This window comes from Nymphalis io, chromosome 1 (genome assembly GCF_905147045.1).
Source record: "Nymphalis io chromosome 1, ilAglIoxx1.1, whole genome shotgun sequence".
NCBI lineage: Eukaryota > Metazoa > Arthropoda > Insecta > Lepidoptera > Nymphalidae > Nymphalis > Nymphalis io.
In genome coordinates this window covers 1,565,747-1,580,671 of record NC_065888.1, presented here as the reverse complement: position 1 = coordinate 1,580,671, position 14,925 = coordinate 1,565,747, and the positions used below count along the sequence as shown (strand labels likewise).

Here is a 14,925-nt window from a genome sequence, read left to right as displayed (position 1 = left end):
CTATATTAAGAAATTATAATACACATATTAAATAATGTTTTTTCCTTAATTATATTATGCATTTTAATGACGTAATGATACATTTGAATAAAAACAACCTAATTACTATTTATCATAATGCATATTCTACGGCAAATGAAACGTCATTACTAATGACAGTCGATTTCAGAAGAAACAAACGTGAAGCTATCAGTTTATTAGCTTGCAGAGCACCGATGTTTTACCGCGACATTTTCGCGCGGAAAGCCGGGCGTTATTGAGCCGTGGAAAGCTAAAATATAGAATGTGAAATAAGATAATTACTTTCAGTGTAATATTTTTATTCATACCTTATGTTTAACTTGTATCCGTGCTAAAATAAGACTTCAAAATAGTGTAATTGTGATAAAAGTTTTGACCTCATATCTGGTATACGAGGAAATTTTGTTCTTTAGAATTTGGATTAATTTGTGAATGATCAGGTATGTTTTTATTTCTGTTATAACTTCTAGGGTTCATAATGTTACACAAAGTAGTAGTAAAAATTTAAATAGCCTAATCCTTTTGTCTACAATTAGGTTATAAATTACAAGAGGCCGATAAGCTTAGCCAATTATGTCTTCAACCGTTTTAACTTATGTTACGCTCGAAAACGTTATCTTGGATATTTTTATAATGAACAGATTCAAAACCATCATATTTGATTAAGAATGTGCTATTTTTAACAATTTCCTAAAGTGGTTGGGCCGAGAAACCCAAGCTAGCGACGTGTCTAATGGCGCTGACGGGAGGATTTCGCGCGCGATTATGACGGATTCGTGGCATTTTTTACTCCAGCTGATTCATAATTTTTAGCATTTATGTGTCTTTTAATAATAAATTACGTATTCTGGTGATCGTTTTACGTACAAATACTGCTATTTAGTAATTAAATCTGCATCAAAATACGACTCGGAAAAAATTTCTCCCGCCAACCAGCAGGGGGCACGCTGTTTGTATTTTGGTCTCAAAATGATACTTTTACGTTAAAATCAGTTCGTTTTTCATATCTAGGTTGCTTATAGACGTAGCTACTTCTATTTAGTACATATATTTTTTAGAATTATGTCCTCTAACACGGTTGTCAATTGACATAACCCTATTTGCGGTTTGAACATGACATGCGGTAATTTTAGACTCATTACTTCTATTAATTTCTATTTAATATTGTACTATTTTAAACAAACACTTATTAATGTTAATGTTCTAGACAGTGGAGGTTACACCAGGTGATCTCTACCCCTCAATATGGCGCAAGCAGGGTATGTACAGCTGATCATATACAGCTAATTTTTTACCTTTATTCACTGTATTAACTTACAGCTGATCTTGTTTTAGTTCCTCCTGTGAGGCCATTGAGAAGCGTGTCAATTTGAAACGAAAGAGGAATTCAACAGATGATGAGGTATCCATTTATAACATAGATAGAAGCTTTTCATACTAACATAAGTATCAATGTTTAATTCATACATTTCTGTAGGTGGAGAATAAGCCCCCTGTAAAAGTAACAGCTAAGGAAGATGATCTAAGTGACAATCCAGGCCACAATGTTGTAGTGGAGTCATCATCATGCTCAAGTGATGAGGAAAGCAATGAACAACCAAGAAGTGTGTTCACAGATATAGATTATAATGCTGATAGTTTCTTAAGCCCACCGAGTATACCTGAACTACCCAATTGTGTGTTGAGTCCACTAGAAAATGTGGCGAGGGGTGAATGTACACCACATTCTAATAAAAGGCCCAGGTAAACGAAATTACTATAAAAATAATACCAACATAGTAAAAAGTATTCTTGCATGTTATTTTTGAAAATAAATTCATTTTCAGTACAAGTAAACCTCTATGTCCCTCACCACCAAAGCGCAAGTGTCCCTTGCCAGGATTATCCTGGGCAGATCCTACTGACGTGTGGAGGAGTATGTGTGAGTGTGATGCGAGGTCCAGCATGAAAAAGAACCCTAATATGTTTGACAATCATCCCAATCTCCAACCGCGGATGAGAGCTATCCTACTGGACTGGTTAAATGAGGTAAGAATGAAACTGCAACTCAATTTCAAATTATTCACAGATGTAATAATTTGTATGTATTTAATTATGTTATATAAAAGTTTAAGTAGGTATTATATGTGAACATGCAGATTTAATTATTATCATATATTTATAGACCTTGAAGTTGCATTTGATTCTTTTCTTGACCTTGAGAGATATAGGTCAGGATCTCGAAGTCGTAATTATAGTAAGTTATTGATATGCTTAACAAATAAATTAGCATAGTATTAAAAAATATACATCCACACAAATTTGTCATTTTTTTTTATTTTTCATGCTGCATGTCAGAGTTTATGGTAAGTTTTATCTTAAGTAAAATTTAAACTGATAAATGCGAATGCAATAATTGAAACTATTCTTATGTGAAAACATTACAGTTTTTACATAAAGGGTACTGTTATGAGGACATTGACCTCTTTCTTTCGACGGTTATTGACCCTTGCAGAACCAACGTGTTTTATACATTATTCGTTAGATTCTTTTTGTTTTTTTTTTTTTACTATTTTTATCTATTTTCGTGACTAACGTAAAAATGTAATCAAGATTCGATTGATTTTAGTTTTATATAATTATAAATCCACTTATAATAAAAATTAATGTTTGAAATAATGTCGGTTACTACGTGCCGGCGCAGTACTATCGGAAGAGCTTGTGCAAATATTGAACATATTTTTTCAATTAACGCTCAATCAGTTTGCGAAGTAAATAATTAACTATGTTTGTTTTATATTTACGGAAAATATTTTCCTATGATTATACATCAATAAGAATTAAAAATATATATTTATCTTGTTGTTCGGAAAAACAAAAATACAGTCTCCTTTTTGTTTTTCGAGTTTAAGTTTCAGCAAGTTCTAATACTCCGATATTGTTTATATGCGAGAGTCACATAAGCTATGACCACACCCATTCGAGTGCAGCATTTGGTTGCAATTTGTTCTGCCCACACTGCTAAAGCCTAATTATTTATTTTTTACAGTTTTTGTTGTAACTGTCGCATTGCTCTAGTAGCCATCTTATATGTAGTAATGATAGTAGTAGTAAAGTGATGTTAAATAAAAATATATTTACTTTAACTGGACTTTAACTTTAGAATCGTCGTGCCAGTTGTATTTAAAAGTTTACCAGTCGAATACCATTGATCGAGAGGAAAATAATTACCGTTCTCGAACTTCACACACGCAGACATCCTTCTAAAAATGACAGAACCATTTTCTGAAGATTCGACGTAGATATTTCTACAGATTTAAATTTTAAGCTTAATTTGTATTTATTGTTCACTTTCCCGACTGTAAAGGCATCGCGAAGCATATCGTATGTCTCAGATGAAATTCCGTTACTTGTAGATATTTATGAATACTGTATGTATTCATAAATATATTAAAAAAGCCGAGATGGCCCAGTGGTTCGAACGCGTGAATCTTAACCGATGATCGTGGGTTCAAACCCGGGCAAGCACCACTGAATTTTCATGTGCTTAATTTGTGTTTATAATTCATCTCGTGCTTGACGGTGAAGGAAAACATCGTGATGAAACCTGCATGTTTCTAATTTCATTGAAATCCGGCCACATGTGTATTCTACCAACCCGCATTGGAGCAGCGTGGTAGAATAAGCTCCAAAACCTTCTCCTCATAAGGGAGAGGAGGCCTTAGCCCAGCAGTGGGACATTAACAGGCTGTTACTGTTACTGTTACTGTCTGTATTTGTATATAGTATCAAGTACCAGTGCGGGGAAATAAGCTCCAAACTTTCGCCTAATTTGGAGAATTATAGCTACTTTGTTGCGTGGACTCGATTCAAGACTACAAGACTGATAGATAATATATTTATGTAATAAAAATATTATGTCGTCCATTTCCGCTTTGGGGAATGCGATTTAGGCTTGCGAATATGTTTTTTGTTTTGGTGCTAGGAAATTATTTTATGCACTCCTCTAGCGCTAAACAGTGGGTATGTGATAGGATTGACAGAAGACGTATTATCACAACAGGAATATTTGTAGTTTCATTTTAATCGTGAATGCCTATCATATGAAAACAATTACGTTCATTTAAAAGACACTCGGATAATCAATATATTTTGGGTCAATATTTGTAATATCAAGAAAATGTGAGTGATTTACGATTTATATTTAAAATAGGAAAATGCACCACTCATTGGTACTGTACTGTAACATATATTAACCATTCTTTGCACGATCAATACGCCAATCATGAAAGCCAAGGTCCGTTGTACCTGCAATAACACGCAGTGAGCCTGAAACGACAAAACAGAACTCAACGGACAGTACAATGTATTGCCGTTCCGTAGGTAGAGGAACTCATAAGTGCCCAGACTGCTATTAACAAATCCCTCAAACGAGGTTTTTTTAGTGTAATATAATTTTGAACTAAAACACAAGGCCCGAATGCCGTTAAAAATATTTTTTGTGTAAAATACTATGTACTGTTGGGAGAAGTGTGACGCAGTTAATACAGGCAATGTCTGACGGCGGTATTGGGTGATTTGTGATTCATACCTCCCTGCACCGACGCCGGGCCTCCGAACTTTGCGATTTAAATAAATTACGATATTCCATCTTCGCTCGCTCGGCTTACCTACGTAGTGTAGGTATACTATGTGTATTATCAATCCCGATTTATCACGAATTTCTAATTCTATTTATAATTTTTGTTACCTCGACGTTTCATACTCGGAGCTTTGTGACACGTAACACGTAGTCTGTTTTCAGTTTATAAGTACGACATATTTAAATAAATAGTTTGAAACTATTAATTTAATAATTAAGATGAACCTTCTACCACACCGCTACGTTTCGAGGTGTGCAAATAAAAGAAATATTTGAGTTCAACTATTTTTACATTAGATAGTCTATTAAGTATTTATTTAAGAATTGTATGCTCTATAAAACTTCACGTTACAACCCCATTGGGGGATTAGGGTTCAATAATGGTTAATTGAGCTGGTTGGCGTGGGTGGTAGGTACTTGCCTTTCACGCCGAAAGTCGTGGGTTCGATTCCCACCGTCAATTCGTCGTTAATACAAGTAGTCATTGTGCAATAGAATATTACTTAAATAAAATACATTTGATTTGATTTGAATCATCTTTATGTCTGACAGTATGTTAGAAAGCTATGTGTGAGATGGGTCTGTGCCAAAATGCACTTGCAGTAAATAATACGTACATATATACATTATACATATGTAGTATTGAGAGATACATGAGAAGAGGTTTAGTATGATAATACATGTCTTATTTTAACCATCGAATAAGAGACAAATTATGAACGTAAATACATACCTACCTACTGTTAAAATCCACCAGATCGGCTTGACTAAAATTTTTTAGTCAAATTAGTTTGGTTTTATTTTGAAGTAAATTTAATTGCACTGCTATAGTGAATGTTATGTTGCGTTATTATTGAAATATTTTGATTCAACTTACATTTATCAATATAAATGCAAGTCTTAAGTATTCCACCGATCGTCATGAAATATTGCATACGCGTTATCAGGGGTACGGGAAAAGACAGGGTAACACATCTAGGGTAACACCTCCCCCATCACTCGTGAGCGGAAACTATTTATATTTATGACGAGAATTAGTTAAATATTATGTTATAAATAAATTTGGTTAGCGGTTAATTAAAATTAAGACGTGTTCCATAGCACGATTTAAAACGTGTTTGTATTACGATACCGTTAAACAATTGTAAATAAAAATTGGTGATAATGGAGCAAATACCCGCTTGCCAATAGAAATTAAATTAAGCGGAAATAAATATATTTAAGTATATTCCATTTTTAAACAACTGTTTTGTTAAATATTTACAAACGTTGATGTTATCAATACTCTTTCAAAACAAGCTTTAATAAAAACGCTGTACATTAAACATTTTGTATATTACGAATATATTACCTAAAAAAATTTCAGGAGTAAAGACAAATAAACTTTAACATTGAATTGACATGATATTAATGGTCCGAGATCTAAAACAATCTATGGTATTCATTATGAATTCGTTAGAAATTTCGTCTTGAATTTCGTCTAAGATGTTATCGGTTCTAAGTGGTATTATAAATAATAACTTTATTAATCAAAAATTGTTGCTAAATTGTGGAATATGTAAATCAGAGGTTTGTTTATACTTCATCTTCGATTTGTATCGGCTTTAGTTGTTATTGTCACTGGCACCAACACTACATCAATTATTATTTAAAATTAAATTTGTATATATTATATTAAAATATCTGAATATTGATTTCACACATTTATTATCATTAAAAGCAGAATTTTTTTTTTATATGCCCCGGGATGGCAATGACTGCTCCACCTGATGGTAAGTGGTAGTAGAGTCCAAACGCGACGACGGCCAGTACAGTCGGGAAGAATGTTCTGTACTAGCCGTCCCCGCCTTGCCGGCCCGCAAGATGTCTCTTTACGCCTCGTTTCAAGGAACCCGGGTTGTAAGAGGAGAGGAACACGTGAGCTGGTAAGGAATTCCATTTTTTGGTAGTGCGACAAAGAAAGGAGTTGCCAAATTTCTTTTTGCGCGATGGAATTGATGTCACAGTTAGGCGGTGACATCGAGAACCAGCTCGCGTGGACTTAAGAAGGAAGGGGGAAGCAGGAATTAGAGAGAATAATTCCTCAGAGCACTCGCCGTGATACAGTCGATAAAAAACGCTCAGTGCTGCTATCTCGCGACGCAATTGTAAAGGTTCAAGGGTGTTTGTGACCTTTACGTCGCCAATAATGCGTACTGCACGTCGCTGCAACAGGTCCAAGGCCTCCAGTAGGTACTTAGCGGAGCCATCCCAAAGGTGCGAGCAATATTCAACGCAAGACCGTACCTGTGTTTTGTATAACAGGCACAGTTGTTGTGGCGTGAAAAAACGCCGCACCTTGTTCAGAACTCCGAGTTTCCGTGAAGCTGTTTTTATAATAGCCTCGATGTAATCCCTTGGACTAAAATCGCAGCGAACGTCCATCACCAGCATGGCGATTTTGCTTTGTGTCATCAGCGGTGTGCCACAGAGGGAGGGATGAGGGTAAAATGGTGACTTTTTCGCTGTGAGAGCGCATACCTGTGTTTTCTTGGCATTAAACTCAACAAGATTATCAGAAACCCATTTGGCGATGAGCTCTAACGTCCTATCGAGTTCAATGACAAGATTCTCCCGCCTCTCCTCAGTTTCCGCCCGCCCAGCCACTGCGCGTCCGTGGTATCCACCATGCACTGTACCATCATCTGCATAGCAATGTATGTTCCCAAGAGAGAGCATATCATTGATATGCAAAAGAAAGAGTGTGGGAGATAGCACAGATCCCTGGGGGACCCCAGCATTCACTACATAGAATTGTGAAGCGCAACCATCTACTAAAACACGAAGGCTACGCTTGTCTAGGAAGCTGGCAATACAGTTGCATAGCTGAGCAGGCAGACCATATGCCGGTAGCTTGGAGAGAAGACTTCTGAGCCAGACCCTGTCGAAAACCTTGGAGATATCGAGGCTGACAGCCAACGATTCTCCATGCTTGTCGATAGCTTCACCCCAGAGGTGTGTTACGTACGCTAAGATCACCTGTGGACCGTTTTGGTCGAAACCCGTACTGACGATCATTAATTAGACAGTGATCTTCTAGGTAATGGATCAGTTGGTTGTTTAGAATCCGTTTCATCACCTTACAAAGTACTGAGGTGATAGCTATTGGTTGATAATTTGCCGGGTCAGACCGATCCCCTTTTTTGGGAACCGCTTGCACATTAGCTCTTCTCCAAGCCTCCGGCACACTCCCGAAGAGAGAGAAAGTTGGAACAGGCTCGTTAACACAGGAGACAGCTCCGCCGCGCACTTCTTCAGCACAATGGCTGGTATTCCATCGGGACCGCTAGCTTTCCGTATATCAAGTGATTGCAGCTCCGCACGCACATCACGTTGCCTGATTTTGATGTCAGGCATCGTGTGGCCACATGAAGGTATTGTAGGTGGCAGTGCACTACAATCATCGATGACGGAATTGTCGGCAAAGAGTTTAGCCAGGCAAGCAAGCCAGATCAGCTTGCTCTTGCGGACTGTGAGCTAGCGATCCGTCCGGATTTCTGAGCGGTGGCAGCGAAGGTTGGCAGAAATTGTTTTGCACAGACTTTGTCAGACGCCAGAAGCTACGGGAGCCCCTAGGATGTGAAATAAGGTCATAACCAATCTGTACAATGCGCTGTGTATCCGCTCTCGTGTATGCCTTCCTGCAGGACTTGGAATTTTTATTGTAGTTTGCTTTCAGTGAGTCAATGTTAGATGCCCCGCTAATGCAGCCGTTGATCCACGCGCGATATGCCACCTGCTTAGATGATACAGCGTCGGCACATTCACGAGTGAACCAACGGTTACGCGTACCCCTATTGATGAGATCTGAGCTAGGAATGTAGTATTCCATTCCTAACATGATCTCATCAGCAACAGCAGCGGCACTAGCTGTCGGGTCATTCCCACTGAAGCAACGTTCCTTCCAAGGGACTGACGCATAGTAATCGCGCATACCGTCCCAATCTGCCGACTTATAGTGCCAAACGCGAAGTTTGCATACCGCTGATGGCGGCAGCTTGGCCTGTGGCACTTTGGTAGATATAAGGCCGTGATCCGAAGAACCAAGTGGAGCTTGAACCACAACCTGATATTCCACCGGGTGAGAAGTCAGCAGAAGATCCAGTAGAGAAGGCGCTTGCCCATCAATGTCTGGGATCCTGGTGGGCTGATCAACCAGTTGGGTCAAGTCGTGCGTGAGAGCAAAAGCATGAGCAGTTCTTCCAGCATGGTCAGTTTTGAGGGATTTCAACCATGATTCATGGTGAGCATTAAAATCCCCCAAAAACACCAATTCCGCGTTAGGAAACTGCTCTTACGCAGCATCTGCCACCCGACTAAGATGGTCAAATAATCGGCTTGTCTCCAAGTCACCATTGTGGGATCTGTAGAGGCATACGTAGACTCGACTCTGACGAACCAGGTCCACACGTACCACCAACATGGAGAAGGAGGGGTCCTCCAAGCAGCGCAATCGGTGACAACAAACATCCGCCCTGACGAACAAGCATACTCCGGCTTTCGCTTTAAAAGATGACCCAGTGGTAAGAACGCGTGAATCTTAACCGATGATCGTGGGTTCAAATCCGGGCTAGCACCACTGAATTAAGCACATGAAGTGCTTAATTTGTGATTATAATTCATCTCTTTACTGGTGGTAGGGCTTTGTGCAAGCTCGTCTGGGTAGGTACCACCCACTCATCAGATATTCTACCGCAAAACAGCAATACTTGATATTGTTGTGTTCCGGTTTGAAGGGTGAGTGAGCCAGTGTAATTACGCCTGTAATTACTTAATACAAGGGACATAAAATCTTAGTTCCCAAGGTTGGTGGCGCATTGGATATGTAAGCGATGGTTGACATATCTTACAATGCCAATGTCTAAGAGCGTTGGTGACCACTTACCATCAGGCGGCCCATATGCTCGTCCGCCTTCCTATTCTATATAAAAAAAAAATCTCGTGCTATACGGTGAAGGACAACATCGTGAGGAAACCTGCATGTGTTTAATTTCACTGAAATTCTGCCACATGTGCATTCCACCAACCCACATTAGAGCAGCTTGGTGGAATAAGCTCTATACCTTCTCCTCAAAAAAGGAGAGGAGGCCATAACCCAGAAGTAGAACATTTACAGGCTGTTACATTTATTATCTACACTGGACTATGGGACGCAGTTTCACCAGGATTAATTTCACGATTACATATGACTGATTTGTATCTGGCCTAGTGATTTTATTTATGGTTACAGTTCCGCTCCAAAGGGTAGATTAAAGTAATTAAAGTGACTAGCTTTAAATATCCAAAATAACTTTTTGTTTTTTTTTTTATTTTTTAATTGTTACAATAAGTTTTTATATTTAAAAGATCCATTAGCAATTGTGTAAACTTTGAGTAATATGTATTATAAGTGTGAAAAGTCATTTTCAATAGAAAAACGGACCTATCCTATTGAAATCGAGTAATCAGTCATTCTTAATACATATTATATTGAAATGTTAAATTGTATTTTCTGTAATAATGTTATTAGTTATGTCAATGTTGTTGATTATTATGTAATGTTTTATTGAATTTATTATTATTGTTTTTTAATTTAAATCTTGATATACTACAATTATTATATTTTGCATGATGTGATAGCCTATAATTAAAAGGACATTTAAGTTATTGTTAATAGTTTGATAATGAAATGAATGTAATAATGTTTTCTTTTGTTGGTTATCCAAATAATAAATAAATAATAAATAATTAATATAAAAAATAACCAAACAAACTATATATTTTAATTCTAATTCATCATTATGCTCAGCTACAGCTGTGCTACGCTTGTAGCATAAGAGCTTGCTACGAGCGTAGCACAACTTAAAAATACTTCTTCTAGAACACTCTCTAGGAGTATTTAAAAGTTATATTATTATTGTTTTTCTAAATTTTAACATCAATCATATTTTACTTGCTAAGCATATTTTATAGGTTACTAGGTAAACATTTTTGTGAAATTGCTATCATTATAATTATAAAATATAACATACGATGCAAAAAGCATTTTGTCTTGCATTTATTATAATTTCATCATAATAAATTTATTGAGCTAAAAATTAGATTACGTAGTCTTCAATTATAACTTGATAATGTTCGAAATATATATATATTTCTCCTCCTGAAATAACACAATTTTGTCGTAGGTCGGTTGTATCTATACAATTATGTATCAATTTTTTTCATATACACAAGTACAATACATAAGTTTATATCGCAGTACTGGCCCTAAATTTGCAATTTCCAAATATATTTGTTCATTTTGCTTGCTGCAATTGAGACGGCGCCGACATAAAAAAATCTAAACGGATTTCTAGTCTCGTAGAAATAAATCTTCATAACATCTTTCTTAACAATTACTTTTCCGCCACTCTTATATCGGCTTTATCTTTTAAAAAATATTGTTTTACATTTTAATGTAAAGCATTGTTAATAATCCTTCACAATTTATAGCTCGATCGATGCTAGTCGAAAATTAAATTAAGATAGTACTTAATTATTTTATATTATATTATATATTCGACACCTAAATAATGTAAAATAATAATTTCTAACGAATTCATAATGAATACCATAGATTATTTTAGATCTCGGACCATTAATATCATGTCAATTCAATGTTTAAGTTTATTTGTCTTTACTCCTGAAATTTTTTTAGGTAATATACTCGTAATATACAAAATGTTTAATGTACAGCGTTTTTATTAAAGCTTGTTTTGAAAGAGTATTGTTAACATCAACGTTTGTAAATATTTAACAAAACACTTGTTTAAAAATCGAATATACTTAAATATATTTATTTCCGCTTAATTTAATTTCTATTGGCAAGCGGGTATTTGCTCCATTATCACCAATTTTTATTTACAATTGTTTAACGGTATCGTAATACAAACACGTTTTAAATCGTGCTATGGAACACGTCTTAATTTTAATTAACCGCTAACCAAATTTATTTATAACATAATATTTAACTAATTCTCGTCATAAATATAAATAGTTTCCGCTCACGAGTGATGGGGGAGGTGTTACCCTAGATGTGTTACCCTGTCTTTTCCCGTACCCCTGATAACGCGTATGCAATATTTCATGACTATGATGATAAATGTATGTTGAATTAAAATATTTCAATGATAACGTAACATAACATTCACTATAGCAGTGAGATTAAATATATTATTTATTTGACACCTAAATAATGTAAAATAATTAAAGATTATATATTATATAAATACTTCATTCATACAGCTATATCATATGCTATTTATTTTCTAACTAGCTTTCGCGTGTGTTAGGTCTCATTCATAACTAAAGTAACAAAGATCCATCCATCGTCGCAAATTTCACGTTTATGATATTTGTTGGATTACATAGTGTCTACGTCTATAAAGTTGCACATTTTCTTCATAGTTATGTAATAATGTAACAGTATTTTTATATTCATAATATTATTTCTATTATTGGTACTTTGATTTTAATTTATAATTACATATTTTATTATTACTATATTAAAAATCTAATGATCACGGACATTATGATACGAGAAACCGCAGTACATCCGTCTGATAGTAAAATTATAATTAATATATAATGGACGGTACGTCCAGCTAATGAATGGTAAAGCAAACATATTACTAAACACCATTATAAACAGTCTGGTTTTATAATAAATTTCTAAAACTATTAATGATAATACTTAGGATCTCAGATTAAGATTTCAACATTAGTTGTTAAAATTTGTTACTGCGCGCGTGTAACGGACCGGGGTAAGGTTTACGTACACTACGATCTTTTCTAGACGAGCCGGTTGGCGTGGTGGGTAGATACTTGCCTTTCACGCCAAAGGTTGTGGGTTCAATTCCCACCCAAGACAGACATTTGTGTGCATGAACATGTCTGTTTGCCTTGAGTCTGGATGTAATTATCTATATAAGGATGTATTTACAGAAGTAGTATATCAGTTGTCTGGTTTCCATAGTACAAGCTCTGCTTAATTTGGGACCAGATGGCCGTGTGTGAATAATGTCCCAGGATATTATTATATTAAACTATGCTATTCCCTAACGTGAACACAATTTTTCATGCTGGTGAATTTGATGTAAACACGTCACAAACACATAAACAAACCGACATTTACATTTATAATATTAGTTAGGATTAAAGCGCAATTTATCGAACAAAGTTTGTTCCATATTCAATAACTTGCAAGTTACAATATTATTTAACCTTTTAACAAATTGTCATGCTATTTCGCAGGTTTGCGAAGTGTACAAACTACACAGAGAGACTTTTCACCTGACCGTTGACTACGTGGATCGATATCTAACCAACACTGACGACGTCCAGAAAGGTCGCTTGCAGCTCATTGGTGAGTCGGTAAAAAATTTAAGAAAAACAATTTACAGTATTCTTTTTTTAATAAAATTGTTTAATACATATTATACGCATGCATTATTGGCTAAGAATAGGCAATAAATTGAAAGAAACTGTGTAGATTAAATGAATATGGAGTTTTCTTAGTTTCATCTTCAAATACATAACTGCATTGGAAGACGATGATAAGAAACATCGAAGTTTTTTTTTATAATAGTTAGCCGGACTATATTATAAGTTATTCGTTCACGCCAAACCGATAATACGCTATAACGCTGTGCGTAGGCACTAACTGTTCTATTGTAATACTACGCTTTTTTTCAGGTATAACATGTTTATTCATCGCAGCTAAAGTAGAAGAGGTCTATCCACCAAAAATAGGTGAATTCGCGTACGTCACAGATGGCGCGTGCACGACGGAGGAAATACTTCTAGAGGAACTACTCATACTGAAAATATTATCATGGAGCATCACCCCCATCACCATCAACAGCTGGTTGAACATATACATGCAGCTGGCCAGCGAGGGCCGCAGCGCTAAGCGTCGGCTGCTGGGTGAGAGTGACGTCGGAGCCAACGCCTTGCGCGGGTACACGTTCGTGTTCCCGCAGTACTCGTCGTTGGAGTTCGTGGTGTGCGGACAGCTCGTCGACCTCGCCGTGCTGCACGTCGACGTCAACAAGTTCGCCTACAGCGCCGTAGCCGCGGCGGCCATCGCGCATGCCTTCAGCGAGGACCTCGCGTTGAGAGTGTCGGGTGAGTTCACTCGTGATTTCACTACGATTACCTCGTGGCGTCGAACAGAACGTTTGTAAACGTACTGAACTTCGGCTCAGGCTACAGCTGGGAGGCGCTGGAGCCGTGCCACCGCTGGCTGGCGCCGTTCGTGCGCGCCGTGCGCCGCGCGGGCAGCGTGGCGGCCGTGCGCGGCGGCGACGGCGAGCACGTGCAGCGCGCCGCCGGCCTGCGCCTCATCTGCCCCGACCTCAACCTGGACGAGAGCCACCGCATACAGACGCACGACGTCTCGCTCGACATGTTCGTGAGTATCTCTCCTCGGAGCGTACCAGCACACGTGCCCCGCCGCTGACCGCTCGTGTGTTCCGCAGGACCAGGTGTACCAGCAGATGCTGGAGCAGACGCAGCACGTATACCCGCCTACGCCGCCTCAGTCGGGCCACAAGAGTCCGCGCGCGGAAGGTGCGACGCCTAGCGCATGTGCGGCGCGGGACTGACTCTGCGGGAACCGGTCCTATTTTGGAGGATACGGTGATATCTTACGAAGAATTGTACAGTTTTGTAGACAAGAAAACTTCGGTTTAGTCTAATTGGAAATAAGCAATGCGCCTAGTGCGAATTCTTTTACTAATTCGACAGCGTTGACGTTGACTGCGATTTGTATGGAATTGCGATTATTGTTACTAGACGGCGCTGTTTTCATTTCATACAAATCGCAGTCATTAATGTCAACGCTTATCGAAATGGTATGAAAACTCGCGCTCGAAACACTGATGTACATATAGTATATGAATAGTGTAAGTAGCTTGATTTGTTAAAAAAAATATATAAAAAAAAAATAAAAAAGAACGACGTATAATATATCTATTTGAAAACTTTTATAGTATCGTAAAATAAAAAAAAAGTGTATTTCAAAAGGCTTAGTTCATTTAAAATCATATTTTTCAAAATGCTTGTGCTATAAACCTACATAACTGTTTTATTCAACAAAATTTCGAATTTTATTTTATGTATAATATTAAATGCACTGTTAATTGTAATTCATAGCGAAACAAATTTTATTTTTTATTCAAAATAAATCACAAATGACTAAAATTAATTACTAAAAATACTTAATA

At 37.1% G+C, this 14,925-nt stretch overlaps 1 protein-coding gene across 2 annotated transcripts; it reads left to right on the top strand.

Moving 5' to 3' along the window:
- The first annotated feature begins 230 nt into the window (after positions 1-230).
- On the top strand, positions 231-14,654 carry LOC126768410 (G1/S-specific cyclin-E). Of its 2 annotated transcripts, none has more exons than XM_050486441.1 (9): positions 231-461; positions 1,229-1,280; positions 1,357-1,423; positions 1,499-1,764; positions 1,848-2,049; positions 12,953-13,064; positions 13,394-13,825; positions 13,906-14,111; positions 14,179-14,654. In XM_050486441.1, exons 2-9 carry the CDS (start codon positions 1,267-1,269, stop codon positions 14,302-14,304), a joined length of 1,425 nt encoding a protein of 474 aa, XP_050342398.1. In that variant the 5' UTR covers positions 231-461; positions 1,229-1,266; the 3' UTR covers positions 14,305-14,654. The 2 variants fall into 2 exon arrangements, with proteins under 2 accessions (XP_050342398.1, XP_050342404.1); XM_050486447.1 differs by lacking the exon at positions 231-461 and adding an exon at positions 1,111-1,144.
- Positions 14,655-14,925: the final 271 nt, after the last annotated feature.